Raw genomic sequence first — 11,594 nt, forward strand, 5'->3', positions numbered from 1 at the left:
CAGACTCCTTCAGCACCGCAGATTGGAATTTTGTGATTACAACTTTATTTCAAGCAGCAAAATAGCTTCCCTTCCCCCAGCACAGGGTTAGTCTGTTGTCCACGGCTCTTCAGGTTAGTTGTTTGCCATAACCTGCAGAAAGTGGAAAGCAAAGGGGGGGAAATCAGACTAGAAAACTAAGAAAATCTGTAAACAGGGACATCCAGACTCTACAAATTGTCCCTTTAAATACATAAACCAGTCCTACAACCCTCTCTCTTCCTAAGGATTTAAGACAGGTGATTTGGCTTCTGTGTCATGCTTTAGATTAAGGGTTAATTTATAGTTGTTAAATATTTGATAAGAAAATTATAGCCATAAGCGATATGTGTTATTGATTGTAATAGTAATAGATGATAGATAATTAAGTTGTTGAACATCAATTAACATGTATTAAAACTCTATAAATATATTCTTAATATCCAGCATAACAGATTTATGCCAAAATGTCCGATGGTTAGGAGTGAAGATCATTTGGATAGTTGCATTCAATCAGAAGACACCTCAAATTCACTGCAGGAACTAATTCTCTAGAAACAAGACAACATTCTCTTTTGTTGTGTTAAGGGATTGTCTATGCGGTGAAGTTATAATGGAATAAGTTAGGGGGTGAATTTAAAGTGCACTAGCTATTCCGGGGTAAGTGTGTCCATATTGGAAACTACTGCTGGCCAATGTACCCATATGGACAAACCCTCGGTCTTGAACTGTTTAGTGGGTGTTTTGTTTTGTTTTACCCCGAATGACCATTTAGAAGTTCACAGCAGAGTTTGTTCTTGCTCAGGAGCAAACACTAGACCCTTACTGTAGCGATCCAGTTGTTGAAAGCGGAGACTCGAGTGAAGACGGAGGGTTTGCGGTAATAATTACAGCCTAGCGAGGAGCCGAAGCTGACTATGCCATGAACTTCCCATCTGCCGTCAGAACCTCTGCAGTTCAGTGGGCCACCAGAGTCCCCCTGCAAGGAAGGAGAGGCACAGTCATTGAACGGGTTTCATATAATTAGAGATGGGACATGGTAGAAAGACAGGAGTGTGAATGAAATGAATATAGGTTCTGTCTTATGAGATGGCTCCCAGCTTCCATGTTCAGGTCCAACATTTAGGGGGAGTTTGGATCCAGGGGTTTGGGGTGGATCCCTCTTGCATATGAGGGTATAGAAATGCGTTTATTAAATAGTCCTTCAAAACGTTAATTGCTATCAACCTTTACGAATGGGGCTTCAAAGCGCAACTAGAATGGGTAGGTCCCATCTTCAGAATCCCTTCACATAATGCAGAACTCTCTAAAGCCATTCCCATAAATGCCAAGTGTTCTGGACTCACGTTGCAGCTGGAGATCACTCCGTCGCCGCCTGCACAGATCATAGTGGTTTTTACTGAGCTACCCCACCAGGTAGGCAGGGAACAGGTGGCGTAAACAACAACGGGCAAAGGTCCTTGCTGCAGTTTATCTGGGAGAGCACCGTTTGCTGGAAGGGAAGAGAAACAAGGGAGTAGCATTAGCTCCTGGCAGAGAAGATAGAGCAAAATAACATATCCAGGTACAAGATTCAACAGGGATTCCAAGCACAGAGCGGTTGCAGAATCCAGTCCTTAGTGCATCCTTCCTTCAGAAAAGTGTCTGAACTAGATGGATAATCTTCGTGCATTTTAACAATGTCTCTGTCAATATCTCATGGGAAATCGGCTGGTGGCCTAGCACTGTAACATTCACATATCAACACTCTACTGGTGGCAGCATCAGCAAACAGGCCAAGGAATGAATAAGCCAGGATCTCTGCTCTGTGCTCTCACCTCTCTAGGTGATGCATCCTGGTCAGGATTGATGCACAAGCCTGTTGCCTGCATTGTACCCATTCTCTGCACAGGGACTTCCCTATTCTAGGCTGGCGGTCCATCACTAACATTCACTTCTTTAAAGTGGCTTTTCAACTCTTCCATGAGCACTAGCAGCCCCAGCAGCCTTCAGACCACTCTGACTTGGGTTACAATTGCATCTTGAGGCCTCAGCTGGGGTCCTGACAAAAGCTAAACATTCTGCAAGGAAAATGCAAAAACATCTCTGGTGAAGGAGTGGAGCCAGAGCCTGGTCAGCTCTCTCTTTGAATTGAGGGCTGAGGGGCACTGGAAAAAAGAACCTTATTCCAGCCAATCCCAAAGGAGACGTTAACACAGATGGACTTAGTGTTACCACTGAACTGTATTAACACTTACTGTACAGCCTTCCCCATCCTGTTACGTAGCAGACGACACCAGAGGCCAGGAGACTGTCTGCTAGAGGGAGGCAGGCCGGCTGGATTTGATTGCTCAGGGCAACGCTCCGGGAGAGTTTGATCAAAGCGATGTCGTTGCTGTGTTCGGAAGCCGGGTTTGGGGAGAGAGCGGGCACAGAGGGAGAGTGGAAGAAAACACAGATGCATTAATACGTAGCATTTATAGAGAGTTCCACCTATTCGAAAGAGGGAGCCCTGCCTTTTGGGGAAGGAGGAGGGAAGGAATGTCCTCAGGCCATGGCAGAGGCATCCCACCCCTTGGTGTTGCCCATACCACATGCAAACACATGCCTCAGTGCCCATAGGCCCTGGTGGAGCACCTTGATTTTCCTTCCTCCTGGCCCAAAAGCCATGTGGAAATCCAGGCCCCATTATCTCCAGCTCCTCTGCCCACATGGGGCTCAGTTTGAGAGGCTTGGCCTGTCTCTGTCAAGCTTTGGGGTAAACTTAGCCTGTGACTGTGAAAACTTCTGGAGAATACATGGAGAGGCTCCTGGACCTTCAGGCTCATCAAGGTTTGTCAAGGACTCATTTCTGTTCAGCTCCCTGTGGTGGTTGGGAAATGCCCATGCTGTTACCGACTCATCCTTCTACTCAGAGTCTCCCAAGAAATGGCCTTTCAGCCAGAGGCTTCCTCCTCACGCTGGGGCAGGTGTTCTGTCGGGGCCGGGGAAGTGAAACCCTGTCTTTGTCTTGGAACCCCCCAAATAGATAAAAGAGAATTCAAGAGGCATAACTCCTTCTCTTCCAGTCAGTGCTGCACGTACTCCACCTCAACCTCATGCCTTAATGCCCCCCGGCCCTGTTGGAGCACCAGGACTTTCCTTGTGTGAGGCTGTGAGGTTTGTGTTTCAGTTTATTGCCGAGTCAGCATCCAAACTTACAAGGGCTCATCTGTGCTGTGTGAGCACCAATGATTCTATAATCGATATTGGATTTTCTTTTTACCACTCGGGGTTTGCCAAAACCCTTCCCTCACAGCAGGGCAGTGTGCTGTACCTTTCCTCTCCAGAGGGGAAGCATTTAAGTAATTTTTCAAGCCGTCCTGAGCCTCAATAAACATCATCATATTGTGCCCTGTAACTACTAGACTGAGGTGTAATAACCAGTGGAATCTAAAAGTGTCGGCTGCAGTCGGACATAGTCTGGCTCTGTTTAATGGTGTTCAGCCCTACATTTGGTAGATAACATAATGTAGCAAGTTTCTCAATTGCTTGGTGTTCAGGCCCCTAAGGGAGCCAGGTCGAACCTGGGCAGTTATCATAAGAGCACAATGCCATTCTATTAATCCCTGGTATGCCCACACTTGAATACGGCTTGCAGTTCTGGTCACCCCATCTTAAAACAGATCTATTAGAATTGGAAAAGGCACAGAAGGTCAATAAAAATCATTAGGGGTATGGAACAGCTTCTGTATGAGGAGAGATTAAGAAGACTGGGACTTTTCACCTTGGAAAAGAGATGACGAAGAGGGGATATGGCTGAGGTCTATGAAATCATGACTGGTGTGGAGAATATGTTATTTACTCCTTCATGTAACACAAGAACCAGGGCTCATTAATAGGCAGCAAGTTTAAAACAAACATAAGGAAATACTTCTTCATACAACACAGTCAGGGGATGTTGTGAAGGTCAAAACTATAATGGGGTTCAAAAAACAACTAGATAAGTTCCTGGAGGTCAGGTCCATGGATGGCTATTAGCCAAGATGGTCAGGGATGCAGCCCCATGCTCTGGGTGTCCCTAAGCCTCTGACTGTCACTTGATGATTGCCCTGTTCTGTTCATTCCCCCTGAGGCATCTGGCATTGGCCACTATCAGAAGACAAGATACTAGACTAGATGAACCATTGGTCTGATGCAGTATGGCCATTCTTACATCCTAGTTCTTGTACTACTGGCTTGGAAAGCTGGGCTTGGCCAGATATTTGGGGATGAAATGCGTAGAAAATTGGAAATGGAGCTGATTCACAGAGCTAATGCACTAGGACTTTAGCAAAACCAAGGAATCCTTCAGCAACGTGGCATCAGTCCAAGTTACTAATAATACTTTGCACTTCTAATAGCACCTTTCATATGAAGATTTAAAAGGACTTTACATACATTAAATGTATGTATGAAATGAACCTCTCCACACACCTGTCTCTTCACCCACTGCTAAGATGCAGGAGACACTGTTGGGTCGAGCAAGGCAGCTGTTAAGCAATACATAGCTGTGCTCTGCAGCCATTGAACTGAATTCAGTTGCAATAGCTGGAATATGGTTCAGACACAGGGGTTAATTCTCCTATACTCTTATGAAACCTGCTGTGTACTCTTTAATGGCTACAAGTGGTCAGCATCTCAGGTTAATGTGTCTGAAAGTTTCTGAGATAGTGGAGGCTGAAGTCATCACTTAATTATTGAGGAGGTGGCTCCTGCACTGGCATCTGTCCCTTTGGGGGTGATGGGCATCTGCTCACTGAGCCAGGCACACCCTTCCTCCATAATGTGACAAGGGTTTGAACTGGGGAAAGGTTTCACCACTCCCCACATCCAGTCACCCAGTATTTTGGACTCATCAGTCTGAGCCTATTCTGTAACAACTGGCTCCAGATTTGGAGCTGCCCACCGCGTAGGGGTGTTTGGACCGAGAGGCTTTGGTTTAGGGTCCTATCGCTAATACTTTTTATAAATAGCTGCTATTAACTTACCCATTTGCAACACGGTTTGGGTTCCAGCCTTCATGGACAATGATTTTTTCTGGACTGGCTGCAATCGATCCTTGTTCAGTAGCCTTTAGGTTGTATTTGCCAAGAAACACTCGATAGGTCAGAGAAAAACTGGGGAGGAAAAGGAATAGGGAGAGATAAGAACATAAGAACATAAGAATGGCCATACTGGGTCAGATCAAGGGTCATCTAGCCCAGTATCCTGTCTACCAACAGTGGCCAATGCCAGGTGCCTCAGAGGGAGTGAACCTAACAGGTAATGATCAAGTGATCTCTCTCCTGCCATCCATCTCCACCCTCTGACAAACAGAGGCTAGGGACACCATTCCTTACCCATCCTGGCTAATAGACATTAATGGACTCAACCTCCATGAATTTATCCAATTCTCTTTTAAACCCTGTTATAGTCCTAACCTTCACAACCTCCTCAGGCAAGGAGTTCCACAGGTTGACTGTGCGCTGAGTGAAGAAAAACGTCCTTTTATTTGTTTTAAACCTACTGCCCATTAATTTCATTTGGTGGCCCCTAGTACTTATATTATGGAACAAGTAAATAATTTTTCCTTATTCACTTTCTCCACACCACTCATGATTTTATAGACCTCTATCATATCCCCCTTTGGTTTCCCCTTTTCCAAGCTGAAAAGTCCTAGCCTCTTTAATCTCTCCTCATATGGGACCCGTTCCAAACTCCTAATCATTTTAGTTGCCCTTTTCTGAACCTTTTGTAATGCCAGTCTATCTTTTTTGAGCTGAGGGGACCACATCTGTATGCAGTATTCAAGATGTGGGCATACCATGGATTTATATAAGAGCAATAAGATATTCTCTGTCTTATTCTCTATCCCTTTTTTAACGATTCCTAACATCCCATTTGCTTTTTTGACTGCTGCTGCACACGGTGTGGATGTCTTCAGGGAACTATCCACGATGACTCCAAGATCTTTCTCCTGATTAGTTGTAGCTAAATTAGCCCCTATCATATTGTATGTACAGTTGGCGTTATTTTTTCCAATGTGCATTACTTTACATTTATCCACATTACATTTCATTTCCCATTTTGTTGCCCAGTCACTTAATTTTGTGAGAGCTTTTTGAAGTTCTTCACAGTCTACTTTGGTCTTAACTATCTTGATGCTTAGGTGTGTTGCTCCCTGCTTCCTGCACAGTCACACGCCTTTTTGGGAAGGGTGGCCAAATGCAGCCTAGGGGTCTCCAGTGGGAACTCTCTGAGAACTGCAGGGGCCAGCATGCATTGAGCTATATAAACAGCTGTTGGCTTAGGGTGGAGCATTACATGCTGAAACCTATAGTGGCTAGAGGCTGCACCTCCACATGCTCCTCTGCCTCCTGTCAAGATTCCTGCTAAATGTGGGTCCCAGCTGATCTTCGAGCTTGAGGCTGCCATTTCCTGGCAGATCTGAGTAATTCCCAAGGCCTCTCTGGTAGTGTGACAAAGTCTATTACAAAAGCATCTCCACTGGTACAGAGTTGTGTGTAAGAGTATTGTGCACCCTGGCAATCTGACCTCACACACAGCCCACCCATGAGAGCTCATATCTGCTCTGACGATGCTTTCCGTGACTGGAGTGGTAGTAACCAGCCCCAGTGCATGTGTGTACAGGAAACAGGCCTGTACTGCGGTGCTGGGTAGGGCAGCTGGCCTAGACTGAGGCATTTAAGGTGATGAAGTCAAAGCTGATCATGCCCCACATTTTGACATCATCCCATAATCTGAGAACAAGAAGCTCTCACTGAAATTGATGGCAGATGACTTTAAACCCAAAGGGAATATTTCCTCATGGAAGTGGGTGCGCTAGTGAACCTATGGAACTCACTGCTACATGTGCTTGTAAAGAGACCACAGCTGATTTTAAAAGGGGCTGAATAATTTATTAACTAATATTTATTATTATACATGCAAAAATAAAGTCAACAGTGCAGGGCATGGCACAAGCAGGGGAAAAGGAAGGAAGTTTTCCCCTTCCAGTGAATCATCAGGTAGGGGCCACTGCCAGAGACATTATCTAGACGTGATAAACTTTTTAGTGGGGGAGATCCTGTTATTAATATGCTTTGGTTTTCTCTTTTCCTCAGAGCATTTACAGTTTTCTGCACGTTGACTTAAAAGAAATGATTGTCCAGGCTTCGGCAGCTAACGTACCTGATACAGTGAGCAGCTGTCAGGACCCAGTTGGGTGCAATGAGGGTTCCCCCACAGGTGTGATACCAGTTACCACGGGAACTGTATTGCAGGGAGACCTAGGAACGATACGGTAAGAATGCTACTCTCTGATCAACTTCTCTTTCTGTTGGGAAGGTGAAAAGCTGAGCACCCAAGTGCTCCGGATACAGATCACTCTCTTGTGAATAGGCTTTTTTCCAAAGTTTCATTTCACCGTTGCTTTCCCAAATTTACTAAGCATGGGCCAAACAGAGGATTGTATTTGCTACAGAAGAAATGGGTTCAGGAAACACCTCTTTGTCACTCTATGTAGAAATAGGGCCCTGTTGGTGGTTTGGGGGTTTTGTTCTTTAAATATTTCACTGGGTTTAGTGGGCTAGTGACCTGATCATGGAAATGGAATCTAGGGAAATAGGGATCCGGGAACTCCTGAGTTGTCACTTCTGTTTTGCCTTTGACTCATTGTGTGACCATGGGTAGGTTGCTCAGCTTCTCTGCCACAATTTGCCCAAATATGTCATGGGGATTGTATCAACTGTACAGGGGTGTCATTTATTAACCTTTCAACAGGTGAAGAGCTAAATAAGTGCTACTTTTTAAATATATTCTAGGAGTTAAATAGTCCCTATTTTGAGACACCAGTTACTTGCCGTGCATAGCTCTGCATACCTAGCAAAATATAATGACATCAATCTCTTATTCCTCTAGAGCTTTCATCCTGATGGATCCCAGCAGGCTTTGACACTTAGCTGATCTGTCAGCTGTAGATGGGAATCGCTTCACTCCCCAGTTAGTTCTTGAAAAGAGCACAGTAACGCTGCACAATCATCTGGGATGTTGTGATTAATAGTAGTCATTAATTGGTAACTCATCTTTAGCACACTCTGTACGAGGAGCTCCATCATAAGCAAATGAATCCCGACACGCGCCCTTGGGAGGAGGATCAGAAACGGAGGAGCCGTGTCCCAAAATAGCATATCAGGATCATTTCCCAGCATGCTCCTTGTTTGCTATTTATTGACAAGCTTATCAAAGGGCTCACCACATGGGGCTGGGCACAAAGAGAGCCAATTCCCACACCCACTGAAGCCAGGGAGAGTTCCTCCTCCTTCACTGATTTCAATGGGAGCTGGCTTGGGTGCTAAGTGACTTGCTTAAAGGCAGGTTTCAGAGTAGCAGCCATGTTAGTCTGTATTCGCAAAAAGAAAAGGAGTACTTGTGGCACCTTAGAGACTAACAAATTTATTAGAGCATAAGCTTTCGTGAGCTACAGCTCACTTCATCGGATGCATTTGGTGGAAAAAAAAAAAAAAAGCTTTTTTTTTTTCCACCAAATGCATCCGATGAAGTGAGCTGTAGCTCACGAAAGCTTATGCTCTAATAAATTTGTTAGTCTCTAAGGTGCCACAAGTACTCCTTTTCTTTTTGCTTAAAGGCAGGCAGTGAGTCTTGGCAGAGCTGGGGATAGAAATCAGTTCTCACACCTCTTTCTGTACCTTAAGCACAAGGCCAGTTGGCCGTGTAGTGTGTCCCATTCAGAATACAGACATGATACATCTACACGGTCTCCCACTTTGCTGCCTCTGTAGGCTGAGCTCACCGCAGCCACCATGGGTCCTTAAGTTGCATTTCCCATTCTACCCCCTAAGCTCCTTGTGTGCTGCCCTCCCATCTCCCTTACGTCAGGGATATGTGTAAATAATGCCGCTTGTATAATCTGTTAAATTATTTCTTTTCTTTCCATGTGGGAGCAAAGTCCTTCAGGGGGTCAAAACTTTCTGCTCCATTGGGATTCTGGACAAGGCTGAGATCTGGGGCATGTTGTTACTCTAGAAGGGGTCAATGGCTGCCATCAACCACTTCGGTGATCTATGTCTATTATTATAGACCCAGCTATAGCTGCTGGGTTTGCTAACCAGATGCCGGGGGCCCCAGGTGTCCTCCACTTTTCTGCATTCTCATTTTCCGATTTTCACTAAACTCAGTAGGACTCTGAGCACTGATGCCTAGAACAGTCCCTGGAAGTTTGGAATTGATCGGATACTGTGTTCAAAAGCTATCGCATAACAGACAGGGAAATGCCATCAACGCGAATGCAGGCTGAACAAAGCAAGTCACAACGTAATGGGAAGGCAACGTGGCTCAAGGTATCCTGGACTGGGCTAAGGAAACCCGGGAATCACTAACCTGCCAGGGCCAGCTGAATGGTCTTGCATCTTCTCCTCCAACCACTCTGTTCACAACAGGCGGGTAGGCAGGATCCCCACAACTGAGGGCTGCGACAAGATGGGGTCCACTTTAGAAATAAGAACAGATCAAGCCAACCACCCAAAACTGACCTGATTTTTGTGTTACACATGGTTTAACTGCTCTTCTGTAGGGTCTGGGGCCCGATCTGGTGTCCTTTTTTATTGCTACAGATGTTTCTAAGCCATATTCTATTCTGACCCTTACACTGCACCCATTACTCTGATATCTGAGCACCTCCAGGCTGCTGGTCAGCATCAGGACCACAGGATCAAGCTAGAAATCTGCAGTTGGTAAAACAGATGAAAACCTATGTCTAGATGGGATACATACCCCCAGAGGCCAGCATCAGGGTAGCGAACAGGATACGGATCATGGTGCCCTGTAGATGTGTCAGGAGCAGTGCCTCTTCTGAGCCCTCTTATATGGCTGTAGGGCTTATCTCTGGGAGATACGGCCTGGAGGAGGCGGCGTGCGGCTCAGTCACCACTGGGAAGGTTTCACACCCATGGGACATTTTCCTGTGTGTGCACATGCTAAAAAAAGATGGACCTTGAGATGCAGGCTTCAGCTCTGCCTTGGGTGACGAGTGCTGCGTGAGCTAGATTTTGTTTGTTGCAGCTGTTCGCTCTCCCGCTACCTTGAGTCCTGGTCGCAAATATGTGGATGGAAGGGAAAATTACTTGAATTTGGGGTGTGTGTATAAATCTCCCTCCAGCAATTCATGGGGAACCCTTATGACATTGCACTCCATATGCTTTATGGAAAGATGCTTATGAATATGACATAACTGGAATATGCTTTACGTTAAATACCCCTTGTATGGTGTCATTAGAAAGCTTGTCATCTACTAAGTGTGTTCATCCTATTTGTTTGCATGTATTATTTCTATATCTCGAATTAGGAAAATAAGATATAAACTTTAATCACTGATGTAAACATATTAAGTGGAGGCCATTAAGAGTGTTCCAGAAACAATCAGTTGTAAATGGCATTAGTTACTTGAAAGCCTTCGTGTGTATGTGTGGGCCAGCCCATGGGGAATGGAGCCTGGGGGTCTTACAGTGACATGTGACCATGTCGCCTGAAATTCATCTTAAATCTGGTACTTTTCCATTTAAAAGGAGGGGTGGGGACCCAGAGAGACAAAAGAGTCCCGCCTTGTGCCAAAGATATAAAACAGGGTGGAGCAGGACAAAAGAGGCAGCCAGTCATGAGAAAACCCCTGCTTACCACCTGAGATATCTGCTGGATCTAACAAAGACTGTACCAGGGGAAAGGATTGGGCCCAGACTAGGAAGGCGTCTAGTCTGTGAGAGAAGCTTAGTGTGAGAGAAGTGTGAGATATTACCTGTAATCAGTTTCTTAATATATTAGGCTTAGACTTGCATGTTTTTGCTTTATTTTGCTTGGTGACTTACTTTATTCTGTCTGTTATTACTTAGAACCACTTAAATCCTACTTTGTATACTTAATAAAATCACTTTTTCATAGATACTAAGTCAGAAGGGACCATTCTGATCATCTAGTCCGACCTTCTGCACAGCGCAGGCCACAGAATCTCACCCACCCACTCCTACGAAAAACCTCACCTATGTCTGAGCTATTGAAGTCCTCAAATCATGGTTTAAAGACTTCAAGGAGCAGAGAAGCCTCCCTCCAGTCACCCATGCCCCATGCTACAGAGGAAGGCGAAAAACTTCCAGGGCCTCTCCAATCTGCCCTGGAGGAAAATTCCTTCCCGACCCCAAATATGGCAATCAGCTAAACCCTGAGCATATGGGCAAGATTCACCAGCCAGATACTACAGAAAATTCTTTCCTGGGTAACTCAGATCCCATCCATCTAATATCCCATCTCAGGGGATTAGTCCTATTTACCCTGAATATTTAAAGATCAATTACTTACCAAAATCACATTATCCCATCATACCATCTCCTCCATAAACTTATCGAGTAGAATCTTAAAACCAGATACCAAAACCTTTTGCCCCCACTGCTTCCCTTGGGAAAACTTCCAAAACTTCACTCCTCTGATGGTTAAAAACCTTCATCTAATTTCAAGTCTAAACTTCCTGGTGGCCAGTTTATACCCATTTGTTCTTGTGTCCACATTGGTGCTGAGCTGAAATAATTCCT

At 45.1% G+C, this 11,594-nt stretch overlaps 1 protein-coding gene across 1 annotated transcript; it reads right to left on the reverse strand.

The window, feature by feature from the left end:
• Nucleotides 1-114: 114 nt before the first annotated feature.
• On the reverse strand, nt 115-9,929 carry LOC119845225 (chymotrypsin-like elastase family member 2A). The gene is made up of 8 exons (XM_038377199.1): nt 9,790-9,929; nt 9,397-9,485; nt 7,189-7,286; nt 5,007-5,135; nt 2,256-2,392; nt 1,365-1,510; nt 845-997; nt 115-132 (listed from the first exon to the last, which is right to left on the reverse strand). Exons 1-8 carry the CDS (start codon nt 9,830-9,832, stop codon nt 115-117), a joined length of 813 nt encoding a protein of 270 aa, XP_038233127.1. The 5' UTR covers nt 9,833-9,929.
• Between the last annotated feature and the right edge of the window lie 1,665 nt (nt 9,930-11,594).

Source organism: Dermochelys coriacea, chromosome 18 (genome assembly GCF_009764565.3).
Source record: "Dermochelys coriacea isolate rDerCor1 chromosome 18, rDerCor1.pri.v4, whole genome shotgun sequence".
NCBI classification, from domain to species: domain Eukaryota; kingdom Metazoa; phylum Chordata; order Testudines; family Dermochelyidae; genus Dermochelys; species Dermochelys coriacea.

Excerpts from the sequence above, each read along its gene's own strand:
- LOC119845225 (XM_038377199.1), bottom strand. The coding sequence starts at position 9,832 with ATGATCCGTATCCTGTTCGCTACCCTGATGCTGGCCTCTGGGG. Across the intron at positions 9,486-9,789 it reads CCTGATGCTGGCCTCTGGGG|CCCTCAGTTGTGGGGATCCT; the intron begins GTATGTATCCCA and ends ATCTTGTCGCAG. Across the intron at positions 998-1,364 it reads GAGTGATCTCCAGCTGCAAC|GGGGACTCTGGTGGCCCACT; the intron begins GTGAGTCCAGAA and ends CCTTCCTTGCAG.